Source organism: Chiloscyllium plagiosum, chromosome 13 (assembly GCF_004010195.1).
Source record: "Chiloscyllium plagiosum isolate BGI_BamShark_2017 chromosome 13, ASM401019v2, whole genome shotgun sequence".
NCBI classification, from domain to species: domain Eukaryota; kingdom Metazoa; phylum Chordata; class Chondrichthyes; order Orectolobiformes; family Hemiscylliidae; genus Chiloscyllium; species Chiloscyllium plagiosum.
Genome location: NC_057722.1, coordinates 3,320,542 through 3,347,665, shown reverse-complemented (window position 1 = coordinate 3,347,665; position 27,124 = coordinate 3,320,542). Strand labels below are relative to the sequence as shown.

The 27,124-nt window shown below is 42.1% G+C and overlaps 1 protein-coding gene across 5 annotated transcripts in view; it reads right to left on the bottom strand.

Annotated features, from left to right (window-relative positions):
* ryk (receptor like tyrosine kinase) overlaps window positions 1–27,124 on the bottom strand; it is a 284,985-nt gene that overhangs the window by 41,089 nt on the left and 216,772 nt on the right. For 4 of the 5 annotated variants that reach the window (XM_043701687.1, XM_043701684.1, XM_043701688.1 and 1 more), the window contains one exon: window positions 2,089–2,198. In XM_043701687.1, coding sequence (XP_043557622.1) covers window positions 2,089–2,198 — 110 coding nt within the window. Of the gene's footprint in view, window positions 1–2,088; window positions 2,199–25,541; window positions 25,629–27,124 lie in introns of those variants that run through there. The other variant, XM_043701689.1, reaches the window with a different exon arrangement.

The window sequence follows — 27,124 nt, the reverse complement described above, 5'->3', positions numbered from 1 at the left end:
ACAGGCAGCATCCGAGGAGCAGGCTTTTGCCTGAAATGTCGATTCTCCTGCTCCTCGGATGTTACCTGACCTGCTGTGCTTTTCCAGCACCACACTCTCTACTCTAATCTCCAGCATCTGCTGTCCTCACTTTACCAGGGTTTAGATGGGCCAAATGCTGGCAAATGAGTCAAGATTAATTTAGGATATCTGATCAGCATGCATGAGTTAAACCAAACGGTCTGTTTCCATGTTGTAAAACTGTATGACTCTATGACACTCTCTCTTAAGTGGGCGCTTATTGAAATCCTTCTGAAAGCTCAAGCAAACCACATGCACTGGTTCCCCTTTCTCAATTCTACTAGTTACATCCTCAAACAATGTCCAATTGATTTGTCAAGTATGATTTCCCTTTCCTAAATCCATCAGTCTGATTTTGTCACTGTTTTCCAAGTGCTCTGATATTAAATCTTATCTCATGGATTCTGACATTTTCTCCAAATTGATACAACGTTAATTGCTCACTAACTCCTGGTTTTCTCTCCACCTCTTCTTTTAAAATAGAAGGGTTATATTAGTTCCCTTCCAATCCATTGAAACTGTTCCAGAATGCACAGAACCTTGATAGAGAACCACCAATTTACTGTTTACTGGACCGCTTCTTTAAGCATTTTGAGATCTAAGTTATCAGGCCCTGGGGCTTAATCAGCCTTTACTCCTACCAATTTCCTCAAAACCATTTTCCTGCAATTACTAATTCCCTTCAGTTCCTCTCGCTCACTCTACCCTGTCTTTCCCAATAACTTTTGGACACTATCTATGTCCTCTTTTAGGATGGCAAAAACAAAGTATCTGTTCAAATCATCTGCAATCTCTTTGTTCTCCATAACAATTTCCCAGTTTCTGATTGGGAGGGTGTTATGTTTGTCTTTCTCTTTATGTACCTATCAATTTATGATCAGTTTGTATGTTCCCATGAGTTTACTCTCAAACTCGATTTTAATCAATTCCTTTGTCCTTTGTTGAAATTTAAACTCTTCCATATCCTCAAGTCTGCACTTTTGGGTCACTAGGGTGGGGGTTCTCCCATTTCTTCCCTTTCTTTTAGATTTAGTTGTTACATTCTCTGTCACCACGTCCTCTCTCTCTCCCCTCCCCAGTGGAACGGTTTGCTCTTTCAAATCTGGCAGTTAGACACACAATCGTTCTGCCTTTCCCACATTCCGATCACTTGATCTGAACTATCAACATCTTTTCTCCGCCAGCACTATATACCCCATTACCTCAATCTGCCAAACTATAGCTTAAATGCTGCCCCCTCCACATTTCACTTCAGTCCTGATGAAGGTTATGTAGACTATAAATGCTACTTTGCTCTCTCTCCATGGATGCTGACACTGCGATCTCCAGCATTTGTTGTTTTCCTCAATTTAGCACAGCTATCTCATGTCTCACCATTGTAGTTTCCTTTATTTAAATTCAGGAACCTGATCTTAGAATCAACTTCATCACTGCTAACTTTACGTGAAGAAGTCACTCTTCTCCAAGTGGCCTCACAAAGCTTTCTCAGTACACAACATTAACACCAGCATCTGGGTAATTATCATACAAATTTGTTAATACACACATTTTAAATCAACAGTTTTAGTGAATAATGAATACTTAATAAAAGTCCATTCACAAAACACATCAATTTTATTGTAATTAGTCTCAACATTACATGTTAAGAGAAAAAGCTTTGGTGCTGATGGGTATGTTTGCATTGCCGCATGGAAATTAAGAGCACAACAATGACACTCATACTTGATCATTTCCAGGAACTGAATCAATATTACCATAAACGAGAGATGACAGTGATTACAATGGGTGCGGATCTGCTAGATTCAGACATATTGCATAACTTATACAGAACAGAATATTCCACAACTGTTGCAATTTTTCTATAGCTTCCCACAAAATCTATGCAATGTAGGCATTTTTATCATTCCAAGTTACTGCCCTGTCTGCAGCAAATAAGATCTGTGAAAGCATATCATTCACTTTATCTATGTGGAGCAAAAACGTTGGTAAATCGTCTAAAACGTTTCGGCAGAAATGTCTTCTACTTACACACAATTTCTTGTCGCCAAGTCTTTATGAATAACTTCTCTCCTGGCTAGGTAACTCATCCCACAGGCAATCTGAATGGCCATATGTACAAGGTCCTGCTGAGATATTGCCTGTGAAAAATACAAAATACACAAATTATTCTGAATTACTTTGGTTTCAACTAATTTGCACAAAAGTAAACATAACTACATTGAAGCATTTAGAAGCACTGGGGTTGATAATTGACAGGACGAAGGGATGCTTCATCAATGCTAAAACAACTTAGTTCCAAGATCTCGACATAATGAAGTTCACCAAACTCATCCAAGAGGTCAAGGTCCATGAAACATCTTCAAATATGAATTCTCATCAGGTGCAGCATCAGGCTCAAGCAGGACCATGTACCTCTCCATGTGTCACTGCCCATTCATTCTCTTTCCAATAATCTCTCTCAACTGTGACTCATGCCTCAAATTCACAGCTTCACCAGGTCCAAACTCAATCAAATTGGGCCAAATGGCCTGTTTCCACATTGTCAGGGTTTTATGATTCTGTGATGATTTAGTCAGTTGTAGCTCTTACAGTAACAAAATTACAATGGTCTTTGATAAATTCTCTACCCAGGTGAACCATTTGCGTAGAAAGTGAGAACTGCAGATGCTGGAGATGAGAGCTGAAAATGTGTTGCTGGAAAAGCGCAGCAGGTCAGGCAGCATCCAGGGAACAGGAGAATCGATGTTTCGGGCATAAGCCCTTCATCAGGTGATTGTCACCTGATGAAGGAGCATCGCTCCGAAAGCTAGTGTGTTTCCAATTAAACCTGTTGGACTATAACCTGGTGTTGTGTGATTTTTAACTTCATTATTCTTGGTTTCTTGTCAAACTTTCCCCTTTGCCCTCCAAAAAATTGAGGACTAGAAATTCATTTGCTCTACTTGTGGGCACAGGGGTAACACTTCATTATTTAGCTTGAAGGTAGACTCTCACAAAATTCCTGTGCCCGTCTCACCTAATGATCGTGTCACTCGTTGGTGTGTCCTCAGTGCAACTCTAGGGTTTATAATACTGCTGGGTAAACTCTGCACACAACAGGAGGCTCCAACAAGAGTGTTAGCCCATCATTCAATACAGGCAGCCTGCTTATCTTATAGCTAAGAAACACAAAAAGACTTGTCATGGAAATTCTTGGAAATTGATCAACAGTGCATACAAAAGATTCATATTAATGGATATTACCAGGTCTCTGGACCTGAGGGCGGGCAGAAGAGATTGAGCAAAGGGTGGTCAATATCAGTGAATGCATTTTCTCATGACATTTCCTACCCACCACACAAGCAATCTCTCACTGCTCCCAACCCCACCTCAATCAGCAGGATTTGTTGCCAAAGGACTTTCAGTTAACATCCACAAGCATTAACTTATCTTCACAGACACACCTCTCACTGCTTTCACACAGCTGCACCTGGATTATGTGCATCAAACTGTGACGTGCACTTTGCATGCAGACATCCATATTGAAGCATAAGTTGACCATTCTGCTAGCTTGCTATTTAGTAAGATCAAAGCTGATGTGTTTTGTGTTTTAAATTTTAAATCCTGCCTAACAAGAATCTATCCACCTTAGCCATGAAACTGCCTCTATCACTTACTGATGTAAAAAAATCCAAAGTCTCACAACCCTCAGAAAAAATTTCTAATCTCTGTTCTGAAAGGATAACCTTTCAGAAGTGCCCCCTAGTTCTGCACTCAATTGCAACAGGAAACATCTTTTCAGAATCTTCAGTCAGCCTTCACTCTTCTAAATTCCAGTGGAAATAAGCCCAACCTGTCTAACGTTTCCTCACAAGATGACCCAGGCCTCAATTTAATAAACTTCCTCTGACCTGCCTCCAATGCATTTACATTCTTCCTTAAATAAGGAATCCAAAACTGCACAAAGTATTCAAGATGTGGTCTTGTTAATGCCCTTTATAACTGAAGCATAGCATTCTTACTTTTATGTTCAATTCCTCTTCTATTAAAGGATATCATCTGATTACCCGTCTTGATTACATGTTATATCTGCATACTAATGTTTTCTGACTCATGCACCAGAACTCTACAATAGGGAATTTTGTAGTTATTCTGTTTAATTTGCTTTTTCATGCTTCTGGCCATATTTTTGTCAACTTACTCAATTTATTTGTCTCAAACCTCCTTATCCCTTCATCACAAAACAATTTCCTATGTATTTGGGCGGCACAGTGGCACAGCGGTTAGCACTGCTGCCTCACAGCACCAGGGACCCGGGTTCAATTCATGCCTCGATCAACTGTCTGTGTGGAGTTTGCACATTCTCCCCGTGTCTGCGTGGGTTTCCTCCGGGTGCTCCGGTTTCCTTCCACAGTCCAAAAAACGTGCAGGTTAGGAGAATTGGCCATGCTAAATTGCCCGTAGTGTTAGGTGTAGGAGTAAATGTAAGGGAATGGATCTGGGTAGGTTGCTCTTTGGAGGGTCAGTGTGGACTTGTTGGGCCGAAGGGCCTGTTTCCACACTGTAAGTAATCTAATCTAAAATAAAGCCTGCAAATGTAGCTACCATGCCTTTACTCCCCATACCTAAGTCATTGGTGTAAGTTAAATGTTGAGGTCTCAGCACAGATCCTTGCAGCATTCCGGTATACTCTGTTTTCAGTCAGCCAATCTTGTTCCCATATAAAAATGCCACTATTTTCTCCAAAAAACGTTTAATGTGATACTTATCAAATAACCTCTGATTATTTGAATACACATCTACAGACTCAACCTTACAGCACTCTTTCAAAGAACTCCAAATAAATGATTTCCTATTGATAATTATCATGCTAACTCTTCCTGATTATCTTGAGTCGCTCTAAATGTGCACTGTAAAGTTTTTAATGATCAATTCTGATACCAACCCCCCCAACAGAAGTTAACTGGCCTAGTTCCCTGTTTTTGACCTCCATTAGATTAGATTAGATTACTTACCAGTCTTAACTTCAGGACAAAGTGGCACAGAGTAAAAGGAAGTAGAGCACAGTAAGCAGGAGACAACGTTTTCCATACCTCCTGAGGTTTATAGAGTGCCCTGCGTTATGGTACTGACCACAATACAGCATTCTGCATCATATGTCTTGAAAGGAATGGCATCTTTTTGCCTTCTCAACCTCCAATCACCTTCATTCTGCTATTTGGCATGAAGCTGACAATGCAGATAATGCAATTACTTCCTGTTTCCACTCCACCTTACTTCTCTCAGAATAATCAACTCCTTTCTGAGTTCCTGTTTTCAGTCAGCAAGAAATGTAACCTATTTCATGGCCACTTCCTCTTGATTTCTTGTTTAAGCCCTTTTCTGCTTCCTTTATATTCCTCAAGGATCTCGTTTGATTTTTGTTTCCTAAACCTTCCATACGCTTCCATTTTCTTTTTGACTAATTTTGCAATATCTCTTATTATCTATGGTTCCCGAATATTGCCATTCCTAACATTCATCCTCACAGATACATGCTGGTCTTGAACCCTGATCAACTGGCCTTTAAAAAATGCCCACTCCCAATCTAATTTCCTCTGTTCCTGCCTGACACTCCCAAGGCAGGAGGGAAGTGTGGGTTGCAGCTAAGCCGGAAGGGCATTAGCCAAACTGGCGGTCTGATGTGTGTTTACTTTAATGCAAGGAGTATAACAGGTAAAACAAGTGAATTTAAAACCTGGATTAGTATGATGTCGTAGCCATTATACAAACTTGGTTGACAGAAGAACAGGATTGGCAGCTCAAAGTTGTGTGGTTTAGATGTTTTGGGTGTGATCGAGAAGGATGGAAGAGTGGTGGAGTACTTGCAATGAAGATTAAGGACAATATCCTAGTTTCAAAAAAGAAAGGACTTTGAAGGCTCATCCAGTGAGGACATATGGATAGAATTCAGGAATAAGGAAGGTGCAATTGCTACAATGGGTTTATACTACAGGCCTCCCAAGAGCCAGCACGGAACAAGAGGAACAGATATGTAAGCAGATCAGGGAATGGTTTAAAAACAACAGCGTCAGTGGGTGATTTCAACTTCCCCATGTTGACTTGGACCCACTTATTGCCAAGGGCTTAGATGGGGCAGAAATTATGATGTTCATTCAGGAGTGCTTCTTAAAACAATATAGTCTAGCTAAGGAAGGGCCCATATTAGGTCTTGTATTGAGAAATGAGCCTGGCCAGGTGATTGAAGTTTCAGTGGCGGAGCATATTGGGAACAGTGATCATAATTCAGAAAGGTTTAAGATAGTTATGGATAAGACTGATCGTAGAGTCACAGAGTCATACAGCACAGAAACAGACTTTTTGGTCCAATTCATCCACATCGACCAGACATCCCAATCTGACCTTGCCCCATTTGCCAGCATTTGGCCCATAAGCCTCTATACCATTCCTATTCATATGCTCATCCAGATGCCTTTTTAAATGTTGTAATTTTACCCGCTCCACCACTTCCTTTGGCAGCTCATTCCATAGACGCATCACCCTCTGGGTGAAAAAATTGCCCCTCAGGTCCTTTTCAGAATGGCACGAGTAGGGTGCCGCAGGGTTCAGTGCTGGGACCTTAGCTGTTCACAATATACATTAACAATGGATGAAGGGATTGAATGCCATTGTCCCTAAATTTGCAGATGACACTAAGCTGGGTGGCAGTGTACATTTTGAGGAGGATGCTAAAAGGCTGCAGGGTGACAATGGCAGACTGACTGAGTGGACAAACACTTGGCAAATGCAAAATAACGCGGATAAATTTGAGGTAATCCACTTTGGTCACAAAAACAGGAAAGCACTATCTGAATGATGGCAGTTGAGGTGCAACAAGACCTGGGTGTCATGGTGGAAAAATCGCTGAAGGTTGGCTTGCAGGTGTAGTAGGCTGTGAGGAAAGCTAATGGCATGCTGGCCTTCATAGCAAGAGGATTTGAGCATTGGAGCAAGGATGTCTTGTTGCAGATATAGAGGACCTTGGTGAGGCCACACCTTGAGTATAATGCGCAGTTTTGATCTCCTTGTCTGAGGAAAGACATTCTTGCTGCTGAGGGAGTCCAGTGAAGGTACACCAGACTGATTCCCATGATGGCAGGACTGACAGATGAGGAAAGATTGGATCAAGTGGACTTGTATTCGTTGGAATTTAGAAGAATTAGGGAGGATTTCATAGAAAAGTATAAAATCCAAATGGGACTGGTCAGGCTAGATTTGGGAAGAATGTTCCTAATGTGGGGAAGTCCAGAAGAAAGGGTCACAGTCTAAGAATAAAGGGTTAACCATTCAGGACTAAGATGAGGATGATTTCTTCACTCAGAGAGTTATGGAATTCTCTCCCATAGGAAACTGTTGGGGCTGGATCATTAGTATATTCAAAAGTGGGCTGGACATGCCCCTTGCAGCTAAAGGGATCATGGGGTATGGGAAGAGGGTTGGAATGGGATACTGAGATTGCATGATCAGCCATGATTGTGTTGAATGGTGGTTAAGGTTCGAAGGGCCAAATGGTCAATGTTCATTGTCTATGGAACATGCTCATCTTCGTGTCCAGTTACTAATGGCGTATCGCAAGGGTCAGTGTTGGGTCCACTGCTGTTCGTCATTTTTATAAATGACCTGGATGAGGGCTTAGAAGGGTGGGTTAGTAAGTTTGCGGACGACACTAAGGTTGGTGGAGTTGTGGATAGTGACGAAGGATTTAGTAGGTTGCATAGGATACAGAGCTGGCTGAGAGGTGGCAAATGGAATTTAATGTGGACAAGTGTGAGGTGATACATTTTGGATGGAGTAATCGAAATGCAAAGTACTGGGCTAATGGTAAGATTCTTGGGAGTGCAGATGAGCAGAGAGATCTCGGTGTCCATGTATACAGATCCCTGAAAGTTGCCACCCAGATTGACAGGCTGTTAAGAAGGCATACAGTGTTTTGGCCTTTATTAATAGAGGGATTGAGTTCCGGAACCAGGTGGTTATGCTGCAGCTGTACAAAGCTCTGGTACGGCCACACTTGGAGTATTGTGTACAGTTCTGGTCACCGCATTATAAGAAGGATGTGAAAGCTTTGGAAAGGGTGCAGAACAGATTTACTAGGATGTTGCCTGGTATGGAAGGAATGTCTTACGAGGAAGGGCTGAGGGCCTTGAGGCCTATTTAGATACAAATCACTATAAATGCCGGAGGAAACATCACAGAAGCGCTTCACAGGAGGCTCCCAAGCACTGAGGATGTCACCTAGACAGGGGATGAAACGTCTGCAACACAAATTCCCAGCTTGGTGAACAGAACCACAACAAGTAGTAAGGGTATGGAATGCTTTGCCTGCAACGGAAGTAGATTCGCCAAGTTTAAGTGCATATAAGTTGTCATTGGACAGGCATATGGACTACATGGAATAGTGTAGGTTGGATGGGCTTCAGATTAGTATGGCGGGTCCGAAGGGCCTGTGCTGTGCTGTAATGTTATGTTATGTTCTATATTTTTATGTCCTTTTTTAATCTTTCCCCTCTCATCTTAAACCCATGTCCTTTAGTTTTGGACTCCCCTAGAGAAAGGCCTTGGCTATTCACCCTACCATGCCCCTCATGATTTTATAAAGCTCTATAAGGTATTCCCTCAGTGTCTGATGCTCCAAGGAAAGCAGCCCTAGCCTATTGAGCCTGCCCCTATTGCTCAAACCCTCCAGTCCTGGCAACATTCTTGTAACATTTTTCTGCCTCTTAGCAAGTTTAGCATTCTTCCTTTTAAAGGGTTGACCGGAATGATATGCAGTTTTCCCAAAAGTAGCCCCACCAAAGCTCTGTACAACTGCAATAATGACATCCCAACTCCTATACTCAATCTTATGACCAATGAAGGCAAGTGTGCCAAGTGGTCCTTGGGTGAAAATGTTAAATTGGGGAAGGAAAATGAATGCTGAAAATGTGTTGCTGGAAAAGCGCAGCAGGTCAGGCAGCATCCAAGGAGCAGGAGAATCGACGTTTCGGGCATGAGCCCTTCTTCAGGAATGAGGAAAGTGTGTCCAGCAGGCTAAGATAAAAGGTAGGGAGGAGGGACTTAGGGGAGGGGCATTGGAAATGTGATAGGTGGAAGGAGGTCAAGGTGAGGGTGATAGGCCGGAGTGGGGGTGGGGGCGGAGAGGTCAGGAAGAAGATTGCAGGTGAGGAAGGTGGTGCTGAGTTCGAGGGATTTGACTGAGACAAGGTGGGGGGAGGGAAAATGAGGAAACTGGAGAAATCTGAGTTCATCCCTTGTGGTTGGAGGGTTCCTAGGCGGAAGTTCCTAGGGTTCCTAGATCTCCAGCATCTGCAGTCCTCACTTTCTCCTTGAACGAAAATGAATTCCATGTTTATTAACCTGGCCCTGCCTGTTCTTCCTATTAGGTAAAAACAATGACTGCAGATGCTGGAAACCAGATTCTGGATCAGTGGTGCTGGAAGAGCACAGCAATTCAGGCAGCATCCGACGAGCAGCAAAATCGACGTTTCGGGCAAAAGCCCATCAGGAATCAGGAAGCCCTGTTCTTCCTATTAGACTTACTTGACCCATCATTGACCTTTTCTCTTTAAACACTCCACATGCGGACCTATTACTCTGGTTCCCATCCCAGTGTTACACTAGTTTAAGCCCTCCCAAGTGGTGCAGCAAATCACCCTACAGGATATTGGTGCCCCTTTGATTTAGATACAATTTGTCTTTCTTGTATAGATTCTTTCTGCACTGGAAAAGATTCCAGTCATCCATATATCTGAAACTCTTCTTCCTATACTGTCTCGTTAGCCTCACATTCAACTGTATTATCTTCCTATTTCTGGCTTCACTGGCACATGGCACAGGGGTAATCCCGAGATTACATTTCCAGAGGTCCTGCTTTTCAACTTCCGACCCAACTCCGTAAATTCCATTTGCAGGAGCTCATCTCTCCCTCCGACTATGACATTAGTCTCACTGTGGGCTACGTCCTCCGGCTGCTCACCCTACCCCTTCAATATGTCCTGCACCCACTTCAGACACATCCTCGACTCTGCCACCATGGGAGGCAACACTCCATCCTGGAGTCTCACTCCCTGCCACAGAAACACCTATCTGTGCCCCTGACTACAGTCCCCTATCACGATCGTTTGCCAACACGATGGCCATCCCTGCTGTACAATAAGTTGAAACTTTATTGCTGGAACAGCACAGCAGGTCAGGCAGCATCCAGGGAACAGGAGATTCGACGTTTCGGGCACAGGCCCTTCTTCAGGAATGAGCAGAGAGTGTTCAGCAGGAGAAGATAAAAGGAGGTCTGGACTACACCTCCTCCCATCCTGCCCTCTGTAAAAACGCCATCCCATTCTCCCAATTCCTTCGTCTCCGCCGCATCTGCTCCCAGGAGGACCAGTTCAAAATACGTACAACACAGATGGCCTCCTTCTTCAAGGACCGCAATTTCCCCCCCGACGTGGTCGACGGTGCCCTCCACCGCATCTCCTCCACTTCCCGCTCCTCCGCCCTTGAGCCCCGCCCCTCCAACCGCCACCAGGACAGAACCCCACTGGTCCTCACCTACCACCCCACCAATCTCCATGTACAGAACCCCACTGGTCCTCACCTACCACCCCACCAATCTCCATGTACAGCCCACCATCCGCCGTCACTTCCGCCACCTCCAAACAGACCCCAGCACCAAGAATATATTTCCCTCCCCTCCCCTATCAGCTTTCCGTAGAGACCACTCCCTCCGCGACTCCCTTGTCAGATCCACACCCCCCACCGACCCAACCACCACTCCCGGCACCTTCCCTTGCAACCGCAGGAGGTGCAACACTTGCGCCCACACCTCCCCCCTCACTTCTCTCCAAGGCCCCAAAGGAAAATTCCATATCCGCCACAGATTCACCTGCACCTCCACCCACATCATCTACTGCATCCGCTGCAGCCGGTGTGGCCTCCTCTATATTGGGGAGACAGGCCGCCTACTTGCGGAGCGACACAGAGAGCACCTCTGGGCCACCCGGACGAACCAACCCAACCACCCTGTAACACAGCATTTCAACTCCCCCTCCCACTCCACCGAGGATATGCAGGTCATTGGACTCATCCACCGCCAAACCACAACAACGCGACGGTCGGAGGAGGAGCGTCTTATCTTCCGACTGGGAACACTCCAACCGCAGGGGATGAACTTGGACGTCACCAGTTTCTTCATCCCCCCTCCCCCCACCTTGTCTCAGCCGAATCCCTCCAGCCCAGCACCGCCTTCCTGACCTGCAGTCTTCTTCTTGACCTCTCCGCCTCCATCCTACTCCGACCTATCACCCTCACCTTGACCTCTTTCCACCTATCACATTTCCAACGCCCCTCCTCCAAGTCCCTCCTCCCTACCTTTTATCTTCTCCTGCTGAACACTCTCTGCTCATTCCTGAAGAAGGGCCTGTGCCCGAAACGTCGAATCTCCTGTTCCCTGGATGCTGCCTGACCTGCTGTGCTGTTCCAGCAATAAAGTTTCAACTTTGATCTCCAGCATCTGCAGACCTCATTTTCTCCTGCTGTACAATAAAGCTAACTGTGGTGCCACTGGTGTGGTTGCTGCTGTTGTTTTGTCAAGATGCCATTTCTCCCAACAGTATCCAAAATGGTATACCTATCTGAGAAGGGAATGGCCACAGGGAATTCCAGGCTTATATCTGTGGTGGACAAAGTATTGGAGAGGACTCTGATAGTCGGGATTTATGATTACTTGGGAAACCATAGTTTGATTAGAGATAGTCAGCGTGGCTTTGTGAGGGGCAGGTCATGCCTCACAAACCTTGGTGAATTCTTTGAGGATGTGACAAAACACGTTGATGAAGGTAGAGCAGTGGATGTGGTGTATGTAGATTTTAGCAAGGCGTTTGGTAAAGTTCCCCATGATAGGCTGATTCAGAAAGTTAGGACACATGGAATTCAGGGAAATCTGGTTGTCTGGATATAAAATTGGCTGGCCCGTAGATGACAGAGGGTGATGGTAGATGGAAAGTATTCAGCCTGGAGCTCGGTGACAAGTGGTGTTCCGCAGGGGTCGGTTCTGGGACCTCTGATCTTTGTGATTTGGATGAGGAAATGGGAGGGTGGGTTAGTAAGTTTGTCGATGACATGAAGGTTGGTGGAGTTATGGATATTATGGAGGGCTGTTGTAGGTTGCAATGGGACATTGACAGGATGCAGAGCTAGGCTAAGAGGTGGCAGATGGAGTTCAACCTAGAAAAGTGTGAAGTGATTCACTTTGGAAGGTCAAATATGAATGCAGAATACAGAGTTAAAGGCAGGGTTCTTGGCAGTGTGGAGGAACAGAGGGAGCTTGGGGGTCCATGTCCACAGATCCCTCAAAGTTGCCACTCAAGTTGATAGGGTTGTTAAGAAGGCAGATGGTGTGTTGCCTTTCATTAGCAAGGGGATTGAGTTTAAGAACTGTGAGGTTGTGCTGCAGCTCAAAAAAGCCCTTGGGATATTGTGTTCAGTTCTGATCACCTCATTATAGGAAGGATGCGGAAGCTTTAGAGAGGGTGTAGAGGAGATTTACCAGGATGCTGTCTGGACTGGAGGACATGTCTTATGAAGAAAGGTTGAGGGAGCTAGGACTTTTCTCATTGGAGTGAAGAAGGATGAGAGGTGATTTGATAGAGGTGTACAAGATGTTGAGAAGCATAGATAGAGTGGATAGCCAGAGACTTCTTCCCATGGAAGATATGTTTATCAAAGGGAGCATAAATTTAAAGTAATTGGAGGAAGGTTTAGGGGAGATAGCAGTGGTAGTTTTTTTACACAGAGAGTGGTGGGTGCATGGAATGTACTGCCGGCAGTGACAATAGAGTCAGATACATTAGGGTCATTTAAGTGACTCTTGGATAGGCACATGGAAGTTAGTACAATGAAGGTAATGCAGGTTAGTCTGATCTTAGAGTAGGATAAAAGGCTGGTATAACATCGAGGGCTGAAGGGACTTTACTATGCTGCTCTGTTCTATGCTATTCTACACTCTTCTGTCTGTGTAGCCCTTACTTGTGTGAACAACTTGCTAGATTTGCTGTTCCAAACGTTCTCCACCTCATGGATGCTCCAGACTAAGTACATCTGCAGCTCCAAGGGCTTCAATTGCGGCTCCTGATTTACCACATAAACACACTCCCTGCATACATGGTCACTATGGACACTGGAAGTGTTCCTGATTTCCCACATATTGCAGAAGGAACATTCCACGAAGCTGACTTTTCACAAAGCACAAACGTAAGTATTTCACATTTTGTCTCCTTCCAGACACTACTCAATCAGTGTCTTTTGTTTTGGAAGCCCAAGATATCCTGACTCACTGCATATGGTTAAAAATCACACAACACCAGGTTATAGTCCAACAGGTTTAATTGGAAGCACACTAGCTTTCGGAGCGACACTCCTTCATCAGGTGATTGTGGAGGGCTCGATCGTAACACAGATTTTATAGCAAAAATTTGCAGTGTGATGTAACTGAAATTATACATTGAAAAATTGATTGTCTGTTAAACCTTTCATCTGTTAGAATACAGTGATAATTTCACTTCTTTCATGTGTAAATCACAAAACCTTTTTTTTAAAAGTTGTATTCTCGGGTTAGCTGTTAACAATGTTGATAGCTAGACAATATGTTGAAGGTGTTAGCCCTCTGTGTTCTCTGTCTATGACCTGATGTTTAGATTGATTCTAATCTAAAAAGCGAGATAACAGAGCTTTATGTAAATTCATGCAGTTTTTGAGCTCAGAGTTCTACATGAATGTATGCAATTAAACCTGTTGGACTATAATCTGGTGTTGTGTGATTTTTAACTTTGTACACCCCAGTCCAACACCGACATCTCCAAATCATCACTGCATATGGGCTGAGGTGGCAGACACATATTGCTGCACAGGACTCAGACAAGGACCTACATAGGATGACAGTCCAAAGAGTGCTGACGAGTATATCCCCAAAATGGTGGGTGCATGGATTGGTTTGTCAAATTACTTCCTGTCATGGTCTACCAACATAGAGATGTCTGACTTTAATTTGACACAGAACATAACATGATTCTTGCCCTCTCGTCTAACTCCCTTTGACACAGAAGATCCGCAGACATTGCCACTGCTGCCCTCAGACTATTCACAGCCTATGCCTCTTTCATGTCCCAGATGTCATAGAATCTGTCTGTGACAAATGCAGCACCTCAAAAATCACTCAAGTATTTTCAACACTTCACAAAAAAAAGTTTAACCTGCATATCATTACCCATGTTTACTTCATGCCTTATTGCTCCTTTTATTTACAGAGGAACTTGAATATATTCAGCCAGAACAATCCTTAGCCCAGACTCTATTGGATAATGTGTTTCAAATTATTCAAAACAGCCTATATATTTATTCTTTTGAATTAATTCTTCTAAATATCTCTAAATTTTTATGAAAGTTTTACAGGTTATACAAAAGTAGTCTCTGAAATTATTCAACTTTTTTCTATGTAAGTGGAAACAGGATAAAATTGTTTTGCCTTTACAACTAGCACTCTATGCCAACAATGACTGTGCCAATATATTTACAATACACCATTGCTCAAAGGAATTATATAATAGGGCACATTTAGCTAATTTAGTTCATATTGTTTTTTGCCATGCAAACCTGTTATGATTCAGATATGGATTATTTGAAGTATTTACTTCCATGTATTTGGGTCTTGTATATACATTGCAATTAGTCATCGTTTTGCTGAAACTCCAAATGTTGCTGCACCCTACAGTTTACCAAACAGCTCAATATATTCAGCTGGCATGGGATCTATGTAGCTTTGGAACAGAAAATTGATAAATTACAGTTCATTGTGATATTGCTACAAAAAGGGAATCTCAGATAATTTTTCCACAGTTTTATAACCTTTGGCATAACTCAACTAGATGTTTTGGGAAATCATTGTTTTAAACTAATTAAGTCTTTAAACTAATTAGGGAAGGGTTTCAGAGAGGGGAAATATAAGCTTACAAAGCTAAATGATATGGCAGTATTACAGGACAGCTGTTTGGATAATGATATCCAGCAACAAACATTGAAAAACAGCACAAACAGGGTGAAAGGCAGAAAATATGGTAAAAAGACAAAATTATGGCTCTTTATTTGAATGTGTACAGTATTTGGAACAAAATAGATGAATTCATGGCAACACTGTTGGTATCAGATGGAATAGATACAATAGCAAGAAATGAGCTTGGATCAAAAGATGTAGAATCTATATAGATGAAGGTAAAGAATAAAAAGGGAAAGATACTGGTGAGAATAGTTTATAGACTATACCTTGGAAGAATATATCAAAAGATAGTGACCGCATGTAATAGAAGACAGTACACGTTAATCATGGGTGACTTTAATCTTCATACAGATTGGGATAGTCAGACTGGCAGAGGAGGCCATGAGGAAGAATTCACACAGTGTATTTCATCTTAAAATATGTTGGGGAGCCAACCAAGGATCAGGCTATTTTGGATCTGCTGATGTGTAATGCGGCAGGTTCAAGATATAATGTTAAAGTAATAGTTCTCCCTAGAAACTGTGACCATAGCATTTAGCATTCAGCCTAAGAAGGAACAATTTGGGTTGGAAACAACTGTAGTAGGCTTAAATGAAACACGATTGGGAGATGCCGGGACTGGACTGGGATGTACAAAGTTAAAAATCGCACACCACCAGGTTATAGTCCAACAAGTTTATTTGGAAGCATGAGCTTTTGGAGTGCTCCTCCTTCATCAGGTGATCAGTGCTCCGAAAGTTAGTGCTTCCAAATAAACCTGTTGGACTATAACCCAGTGTTGTGTGATTTTTGACTCAAATAAAGGTAATTACCTAAGGAATGAAGGCAGAACTGGTTGGAGTGTACTGAGCAAAGTATTTAGTGGCAAAGAGAAACAACTGAAAATGATTGAGAAAATACTTAACGGCTCACAGCAAAGATACATTCTAGAAAGAGGATAAGCCACCATTGGTTACTCTGGGAGGATAAAGGCAGCATCAGGGTGAAAGAAAAACATACAATGTGACAAAGATTAGTGGTAAGCCAGAGGACTGGAAAACTTTAAAAACCAACAAAAGACAACCAAAAAATTTTAGTAATATTTACACTGGAAGAATAATGAGGAAGCAGGAAATCACAGGTGAGCGACATAAATACTTTACATAAGTTTTTTTTTAAACAGGAGAAGACACTACAAGCAGTTCTCAGGTTGCGAACTGGTTCCATTCTTGAGTCTGTGTGCAAGTTGATTTGTAGACAAGTTGGAACACAACGTAAAATACCCATTTGCAAGTACGAGGAAACTATCCTATGTTGGATCTTTAAAATTCAACATGGTCATTCGAAAAGATGAGAGACTTAACAAACAATCCAGGTCTTTTTCAATATATAATTTCAGTTACACCACACTAAACTTTTGCTATATATTCTGTGTCTTAGAGTCATAGAGATGTACAGCACGGAAGCAGACCCTTCAGTCCAACCCATCCATGCTGACCAGATATTCCAACCCATTCTAGTCCCACTGCCAGCACCTGGCCAATATCCGTCCAAACCCTTCCTATTCATATACCCATCCAGATGCCTTTTAAATGTTGCAATTGTACTAGCCTCCACCACTTCCTCTGGCAGCTCATTCCATACACGTACCATCTGCGGAGTGAAAAAGTTGCCCCTTAGGTCTCTTTTATATCTTTCCCCTCTCACCCTAAACCTATGCCCTCTAGTTCTGGACTCCCTCAAATAGACTTTATCTATTTATCCTATCCATACCCCTCATGATTTTATAAACCTCGATAAGGCCACCCCTCAGCCTCCGACGCTCCAGGGAAAACAGCCTTAGCCTATTCAAATCCTATAGCTCAAATCCTCCAACCCTGGCAACATCCTTGTAAATCTTTTCTGAACCCTTTCAAGTTTCACAACATCTTTTCGATAGGAAGGAGACCAGAATTGCACGCAATATTCCAACAGTGGCTTAACCAATGCCATGTACAGCCGTAACATGATCTCCCAACTCCTGTGCTCAATACTCTGACCAATAAAGGAAAGCATACTAAACACCTTCTTCACTATCCTATCTACCAGCGACTCCACTTTCAAGGATCAATGACCTGACGAAGGAGCAGCACTCCGAAAGCTAGTGCTTCCAAATAAACCTGTTGGACTATAACCTGGTGCTGTGTGATTTTTATCTGGACAACACCAGCGTCTCCAAATCATGACAAAATTGTTAGAATTCTTTAAGAAGATAACAAGCAGGATGGATAACAGGAAAGAGTGAATGCAATTTATTTGGACCTTCAGAAGATATTTGATAAGGAATCATACATTAGTCGGCTTAATCAGATAAGAAGCCATGATAGATTTGGAATATTGTGTGCAATTCTGGTCTCCTTTCTATAGAAAGGATATTGTGAAACTTCAAAGGGTTTACTACGAGGAACCTTGTCGAAAGACTTACTACAATTTGTGTAGACAACATCCACTACTCTATCCTCATCGAACACCTTTGTCACCTCCTCGAACAATTCAGTCAAGTTAGTAAGACATGACCTGCCCTGCACAAGGTCATGCTAACTGTCCCAAGTTAGTCCATTCTGTTCCAAATGCACATAAATCATATCCCTAAGAATTCTTTGCAATAGCTTCCCAACCACCAATGTGAGAATCACTGGTCTGTAATTTCCCAGATTATCACTATTTCACTTCCTGAATGGAGGAACAACATTAGCAACAAGGATACTAAGATCTTGATCAAGGCCCCAGCCATCTCCTCTTGCCTCTCTCAATAATCTGGGGTAGATATTAATCAGGCCCTGGGGACCTATCCACCTTAATGCTCTTCAAGAGACCCAACACCATGTTTTTCTTGATATTAACATACTGGCATGCTCCACACAAATCTTACTATCCTCCATATCCATAAGATGACAGTGTCGATTGAGCAATAAGGACAGATTAATTGAGTGAGTACAAGCTTGGTAGATGGAAGATGACGTGGGGAAACGTGTGGACACACGAGTTAATATTACAGCAATAACACCATATCATGTTTACTAGAAGGGGAGAGTTCAATGAACAATATAAATTACGCGGCCTGACAGGTTTCCTGGCTGAATTGGTGCACTGTTTCATTGGCTGATCTGGTTTGATTTGTGCTTGTCTCCAGATTTTGATAAATGATTTCTCCAGGAAAGCTGCTCTTACTGATAAGTATCACCTGATAAGTTTTCACCCCTTGCTTACAAAGAAATCATCCTCCTCTTTTTTTCAGGAAAAAGTTCTGAAGACTTGTGTCCCTTTGAGAAAAAAGTAATTTACCTCATTTGTTTTAAATGGGTGACCCCAATTCTAAATTCTCCCACATTCCTTCCACATCTGCTCAGTTGAGAAGTTTCAGGTTCTTGTATGGTTCAATCAAGTCATCATTATTCTTCTAAAATACAGCAAGTAAAAGTTTAGCCTGCCCAACATTTCCTCATAAGTCAACCTGCCCATTCCAATTCTGGTCTGGTAAGCTTTCTCAGAACTACTTTCAATGCACTTACATTTTTCCTGAAAGGTGGTGACCAATAGTGTACACAGTATTCCAGATACAATCTCACGAATCCCTGTATAACTGAAGATTATACTCTCTTTCTAACTTTCAACTTAGGTATTCAACTCCTTTTGCAATAAATGATAGCAGTCTATTTGCTTTCATAATTAATTAGGTAAAAACAATGACTGCAGATGCTAGAAACCAGATTCTGGATTAGAGTGGTGCAGGAAATCTGATGTTTCAGACAAAAGCCCTTCATCAGGAATACAGGCAGAGTACCTGCAGGGTGGAGAGATAAACGAGAAGAGGGTGGGGGTGGGGAGAAAGTAGCATAGAGAATTTCATAATTAATTGCCATACCTGCATACCAGCCTTTCTTTTTTGCTGTATAGCCGGATTGCAAATGTAGAATAATGTTAACAGTGTGGGGTCAATTCCCGCACCAGCTGAGGTTACCAGCAAAGACTCTCCTTCTCAACCTCTCCCCTCATCTGAGGTGTGGTGATCTTCAGATTAAACCACTACCAGTCAATCTCTCTCTAACGAGACAGCAGCTCTTTGGTCTGATAGGACTATGGTGACTTTACCAGCCTTTATCAACATGTGCATAAAGGCACCCAGATTCCCCTGCATTTCAAAGCTCTGCAACCTCTCACTGTTTTGGTATTGTGTTTCTATTTTATTCTTCCTGCTTAAGTGGGCCATTTCACATTTTTTTTAATATTATGCTTTGTTTGCCAGATCTGTGTCTATTCACTTAACCCTTCCACATCTTCTGGAGCCTCCTTATGTGCTATTCTGAATTTGTTTTCCTACCTTTGTGTTATCAGCAAATTTGGCAGCTAAACCTTCAGTGATATCACAATAGCTGAGATTCCAGTACTTAGCCAATCTGGAAAAAAAAGTTCATTTATGCCTTCTCTCAACTTCCTGCTAGCCAGCTAACTAGACCCTTCTAGGCCGTCCACATTTCTAATTGTATCACATTTGTTCTCTTGTTTTGCGGGTTATTTTATTCCTTCCAGCGCTGTTTGGATCTCTTCCAGATTAGATAGATAGATAGATTCCCTACAATGTGGAAGCAGAACCAACAAGTCTACATCAGCCTCCGAAGAGCAACCCACCCAGACTCATTCCCCAACATTTACCCCTGACTAATCCATCTAACACTATGGGCAATTTAGAATGGCCAATTCACCTAAACTGTACTGTGGGAGGAAACTGGAGCATCCAGAGGAAACCAACGCAGACACAAGGAGAATTTGCAAACTTCACACAGACAGTTGTCCGAGGCAGGAATTGAACCCGGGTCTCTGGTGCTGTGAGGCAGCAGTGCTAACCACTGAACCACCATGCCACCCTAATATTGTCATTCCTTTGCTATCTTATTTTTCCTAACATTTCAACATTCAAAGTTAAAATTGGTTGGTAGGTGCCTCAGTGGTTAGCACTGCTGCCTCACAGTGCCAGGGTCCTTGGGTTTGATTCCAGCCTTGGGCGCCTATCTGTGTGAAATTTGCATTTTCTCCCGTGTTTGCGTGGTTTTCCTCCGGATGTTCCGGTTTCCTCCCACAGTCCAAAGATGTACAAGTTAGTTGGATTGGCCATGCTAAATTGTCCCTTAGTGTCCAGGAATGTGTGGGTTAGGTGGATAAGCCATGGTAAATGTGGGTTTAAGGGGATAGGATGCAATTTGGAGTGTCAGTATGGACTTAAAGAACTGAGTGGCCTGCTCCCATACTGTAGGATTTTAACAAAATATCGACTCCATCTTTCCTTAATTTCATCTTCTTTCACAAAGGTGACTGTATATATATTAAGCATATGTTTGAGGATATGTGCCTTTTCTTAAACGAGTTAGGCTGGATGCCCAGTTTGCATTGCAGATTGATGCCAACAGTCTGGGTTCAATTCCCACGCCAGCTGAAGTTACAATGAAAGACTCTCCTCCTCAACCTCTCTCCTCACCTAAGGCACCATGGCAGACTAAAACCCCACCAATTGTCTCTCTCTCTAATGAGAAGGTAGCCCTATGGTTAGGGAGGACTATGGTGACTTTACCTTAATGTATAATTCCTACATCCAGCAATTGCTATTCTGAAGAAATCTTTTTGCTGCTCTTTGATTTTTAGACCTTCATATATTTTGCCTTTAATATAAATATTGCACTCCAGTAAAAGAAAACTGTACCTGTAGGTGTAGTTTCATCAATCGATTGGACAGTCTTCCTTACTTTTATATTGCAACCGCTTGCAATGAAAGCCAATATTCCATGTATCTCTCCAATTACCTACTGCACCTGTATTTTAACTTTTTGTGATGCACATATAAGGATAACCAGGTCCCACTGTTCTGCAGCATACCTCATTATCTCTGTGAAAATAACATTATGCTTTTCTGTTCTTGCTACCAAAGTGGACAGCCTCACATTTTCCACATTATACACCTTCTGTCCACTTACATGACCAGTCTTTATCCCTTTGCAGACTCTTTGCAACCTTCTCACAACTTTCTTTCCTAACCATCTTTGTATGGTCAGCAAACTTGGCTAGCATAGTCAGTCCCTTCTCATAAGTCATTGATATAGATTGCAAATAGTTGAGATCCACGGCACACCACTCATTAGTTTGTCAACTTGGAAATGATCCATTCCTGCACACTATTTTGCACTTAGTCAGTACTCTAAGACTATTATAACAAGGATTTCGATAAGGTTGCATATGGGAGACTGGTGTTAAAGATAAGAGTCCATGGGATCCAAGAAAATTTGGCTAATTGAATCCAGAATTGACTGAGTAATAGGAAGCAGAGGGTGATGGTTGTGGAATTTTTTTGTGACTGGAATCTGTGTTCAGTAGAGTTCCACAGGGATCAGTGTTGGCACCTTTTCTGTTGTGGATTATACAAATGATTTAGCTTAAATGTAGGAGGGCTGATCAGTCAGTTCACAGTTGATTCAAACATTGATGAGATGGTGAATTGTGAGGAAGATAGCCTTAGATTACTGGGGGATACATACGAACTGGTCAGGGGCAAATAGAATTCAATCCGAATAAATGATGCACTTGGGCAGGACTAACAAGGCAAGGAATACATGATGAAAAATAGGACCCTGGGAAGCACTGGGGAGCAGAGGGACCTTGACCTACTTGTCCACCAGTTTCCTGAGGTAGCGCTACAGTTAAAGTGTTCAGAAGGTATACAGAATACTCGACTTTATAAGCCGAGGCACCAGCGATGAAGAGCTGGGGGGGTTATGTTAGAACTGTACAAAACATTGGTTAGGCCACAGCTAGAGCATTGGGTGCAGTTCTGAAAACCACAGGAGCAATGTGATCACATCAGAGAGGGTGCAGAGGATATTTACCGGGATGTTGCCTGGGCAGGCGAGGTTTAGGTATGAAGACAGATTGGGTGGACTGGAGTAATTTTCCTTGCAACGGAGAAGATTGAGAGGGGAGACATGACTGAAATGTATTATAATTTGAGAGGCACATACAAGTTAGATAGGAAAGAACCAAGTGCTGGAAAATTGGATTAGAATAGTTGGGTGATAAATAATGGTATTTATCGTTTTTGACCAACACAGACCTACGCTGGGTGGTAAACATTTATGTTACACTTCACTGTATAACTGGCTTCCAACAAAAAGATAACAAAACTAGAGAGAAAATAAACAATGAGGGCAAATTAGTAATAAATATAAAAACTGAAAATAAAGGCTAACATATATAAAAATGAATCTGGGAAGACAGTTTTAGGGAATAAAGAACTGACAGAGGAAATAAACAGCTATTTTGCATCAGTCTTTATGGTGGAAGCAACTTTGAACATTTCACTCATACTAAAGAATATGAGGAGGAGGAATTAAAACCATTATCATCACTAGAGAAATAGTATTAGACAAACTAATGGTGTTAAAAGTCATAAACATTCCTTGTTCTAGATGACTTGCATCCTAAGATCCTAGAAGAGGTAGTTACAGAAATGGTAGATGCATTGGTTGTAATTTTCCAAAAATCCTTGGATTCAGAAGAATTATCAGAGGATTGGAAAACTGCTTTCAAAAAAGGGAAGGAGGCGAAAAGCCAATTAGCCTAAACGTATTGTTGGAAAAGTACTGGAACCCATTATTAAGGAAGTAATAGCAGAACAAATTGAAATGCATAATCTAATCAAGCAGAGTCAGCATTGCTTCATGAAAGGGAAATTGTGAGAATAATTTATGTGTTTGAGAAGAATTGAAATCAGATTGCATGGGGGGAACCAGTAGCTATGTTGTATTTAGACTTCCAGAAGCCATTTGACAAGGTACCTTACAAAAGATTAAAACATAAGTCCATTGTGTTAGAGGTACTATATTGGCTTATGGGCAGGAAACAGATAGTGGGGATAAGGGTTTCTTTTTTAGGTTGGCCTCCCATGACCAGTAGGGTTCCGCAGGGATTAGTGCTGGGACTGTAACTGTTTACAATCTATATTAATAATTTGGAGAAAGAAAATGAATTACTTGCAGCATATTTGCTGATGATACTAAAATTGGTGAAGGTTACAAGAGGGTTCACAGAACAGTTTACTGAAAAATTTGATAATTAAGTAAGTGGACAGATTATATACTATGGGAAAATAGGTTATACATTTTTAAAAAGGAAGAAGTAAATATTACTTAAATCATTATGTGGAGTTGGTGATGCAGTGGTAACGTCACCGGACCAGTAATCCAGAACTCCAGATTAATGTTCTGATGACATGGCTTCGAATCTCACAGCAGATGCTGAAATTTGAATTCAGTGGAAAACTCTGGAATAAAAATCCAGCCCAATAGCAACAATGTAAACACTATCAATTGTTGTAAAAACCTATCTGGTTCACTAGTGCTCTTTAAGGAAAGAGGTCCACTGTCCTTGCTTGGACTGGTCTACATGTGTTCCAGATCCTCAACAACGTGGATGACTCCCTAAGTTTCCTTCCCTTAAGGACAATAATGAGCCAGATGGGTCTTTCCGACAAATCAACAACAAATTCATGGTTATCATTTGACTCTTAATTTCAGATTTTATACTGAATTCACAATTTCACTATCTACCATGACAGGATTTGAACCCAAGTCCCCAGAATATTACCAAGGCTTATGGATTAACAATCCAGCAATAATACCATTGATTTGATTCCCTGCAATGTGGAAACAGGCCCTTCGGCCCAACAAGTCCAAAGTGACCCTCCGAAGAGTAACCCACCCAGACCCATTTCCCTCGCACTTAAACAAATTCAGATTCTGGTTTAAACTTTTTGCTTCCCCCTTTTATCTCATTTAATTAAATTCTGATTTATATTTGATTATATGGACAACATGTGTCTCTGAATCTATCCAGCTAGATTACAGCCCATCCCTCTTTTAAAGAATGAGGGCAGCTCACGCCCTAGGCAATGATGAATTTCTGAGGTTGATTGTGGTGAACATTCCAGAGCTAGAATAGCCTTAACTTAAGAAAATTTGCAAAACCATATCTACTTGTTATTAAAAGAAAATATATTCCCCAGAGAACCAGCTCATCAGTCTTTCCTTTAGGTTTGTTAAAAACCCCAGTAATGCACAATTATGAAGCATATACCTCAAGATGCCGAAGTGACCACAAAACCAATTTTACACGTGATGGATTATTTTCCTTCCATGTAATCTATACTGGTTTCTTCAAGTCAGTGACATTTATTGACTGAATTAAACATTTCTTTGGTTGGTCAGACTTCAAAATGCATTGAATCCAAACCACCTTCGGAATCTCCAGTTTAAAGTCCACAAAAAACCTAGTAGCTTGCATAAACCACAAATAGAATGAATACAATTTATTGAAAACACCCAGTGCTTACCCATGCCCTGAAAGCACTGACTCAGGTATCACAGGGGCAGAAATGGCTGTTGGATGTTCCAGGGTTTCAATGCTTCAAAAGGAATGGAGGGGGCGGTAAAAGAGGTGGAGGAGTGGCATTGCTAATCAGGGACAGTATCACACCTGCAGAAAGTGAGGTCAGAGAGGAAGGTTTGGCTACAGAATCAGTATGGGTGGAAGTCAAAAACAGGAAAGGAGCAGGCACTTTATTGGGAGTTTTCTACAGACTGTCTAGCAGCAATAGAGGATCAGATTGGAGGCAGATTTTGGAAAGGTGCAGAAGTAACAAGGTTGTTGTCATGGGTGACTTGAATTTCCTTAATATTGATTAGAACCTCATTAGTTCAAATAGTTTTTGTCAAGTGTGTCCAGGAAGGGTTCCTGACTCAATATGTAGATCAGCCGACTAGAGGTGAGGCCATATTGAATTTGGTGCTTGGCAACAAACAGGCCAGGTGTCAGACCTCTTGGTGGGAGAGCAATTAGGTGAGTGATCATTACTCCTTGTCCTTTACTATAGTCATGGAGAGGGATAGGAGCAGACAGTATGGGAAAGTATTTAATTGGGGAAGGGGGAAATTATAATGCTATTAGGCAGGACCTGGGCACCCAAATTGGGAACAGATGTTCTCGGGGAAATGCACCACAGGAATGTGAAGGTTGTTTAGGAAACACTTGCTAATGGCGCTGGACAGGTTTGTCCCACTGTGCCAAGGAAGGGATGGTAGGATGGAAGAACCTTCGGTGATAAGAGATGTGGAACATCTAGTCAAGAGGAAGAAGGGAGCTTACTTAAGGTTGAGCAGGCAAGGATCAGAGAGGGCTTTAGAGGGTTACAAGGTGGCCAGGAAGGAACTGAAGAATGGACTCAGGAGAGCTAGAAGGGGACGTGAAAAGCAGGTGGGATTAAGGAAAACCGGCAATGAGGATGTTGGTTTGAAATGTTGTACTTCAATGCCAGCAGCATCTGGAAAATGGTGGGTGAACTTGCAGCATGGGTTTGTACCTGAGATTTCGATATTGTGGTCTTTTCAGAGACATGGCTAGAGGAGGGTCAGGAGTGGTTGTTGCAGATTCCAGGATTTAGATGATTCTGCAAGAACAGATAAGATGGTAAAAGCGGGGGGTTGGCATTGTTAATCAAGGGTAGCATTACAGCAGTTCAGATAACATTTGAAGACTCATCCACTGAGGTAGTTACAGCTGAGTTTAGAAACAGGAAAGGCAAGGCCACCCTATTGGGAGTTTTCTATAGGCCTCCAAATTGTTCCAGGGATGTAGTGGAAAGAATAGCAAAGATGATTCTGGATAGGGAGCGAGTGTAACAGGGTTGTTGTTATAGGAGACTTTAGATTCCTCAATATTGACTGAGAATACTATAGTTCAAGTAATTTAGATGGGTCAGTTTTTGTTTAATGTGTGTAGGAGGGTTTTCTGACACAGTATAGAGACAGGCCAACAAGGGGCGATGTCATATCGGATTTGGTACTGGGGAATGAACCTGGCCAGGTGTTAAGATTTGGAGGTAGGCAAACACTTTAGTGATAGTGACCATAATTCTGTTATGTTTACAACAGCAATGGGCAGGGATTAGTGTATATCGCAGGGAAAGGGGTACAGGTGCACAATCCTTTAACCAAATGCTCAGGACCAGCTGGTTTTCGGAATTCAGAATTTTTCGAATTTCAGAATAAATGACAGTGGTGAAATTTTTAAAAATCTTCCCGAAGAACAGACTTACTGTAAGTAAAACGGGCCGTGGAAACAGAATTGAGGCCTGCCAGTACTGGACTACACCCCCACATATCGCATCTGAGTGACACGCATCAAGTGGGTGTGGAGTTTGGTTAACTGTTTGCGTGCCAAACAACCTTGTAAATGAGAAAAAAAAACTTCACAAAAAAACCTTCGGATTTTGGAGCTTTTTGGATTTTGGGATTTCAGATAAAGGGTTGTCTACTTGTTTAACTGGGGGAAAGGCAATTATGATGCGATTAGGCAAGATTTAGGAAGCATAGGATGGGGAAGAAAATTGCAAGGAATAGGCACAATTGAAATATGGAGCTTATTCAAGGAACAGCTACTGTGGGTCCTTGATAAGTATATACCTGTCAGGCAAGGAGGTAACTGTTGAGAGAGGGAGCCATGGTTTACTAAAGAAGCTGAAGCTCTTGTCAAGAGGAGGAAGAAGGCTTATGTGAGGATAAGGCATGAAGGATCCGTTAGTGGGCTTGAGAGTTACAAGTTAGCCAGAAAAGATCTAAACAGAGAGCTAAGAAGAGCCGGGGGGGACATGAGAGGTTGTTGGTAGATAAGATCAAGGAAAACCCTAAAACCATTTATATAGGTATACCAGGAATAAAAGAATGACTAGAATAAGGTTAGGGCCAATCAAAGTTAGTAGTTGTGAATGGAATTTGAGGACACAGGGAAGTGCTTAATGAATACTCACATCAGTATTCACATTGGAAACAGGCAATGTTAGTGAGCATACAGATATACAGGCTACAAGATTAGATGGGATTGAGGTTGACAAAGAGGAGGTTTTAGCAATTTTGGAAGATCTGAACATAGATAAGTCCCCTGGGC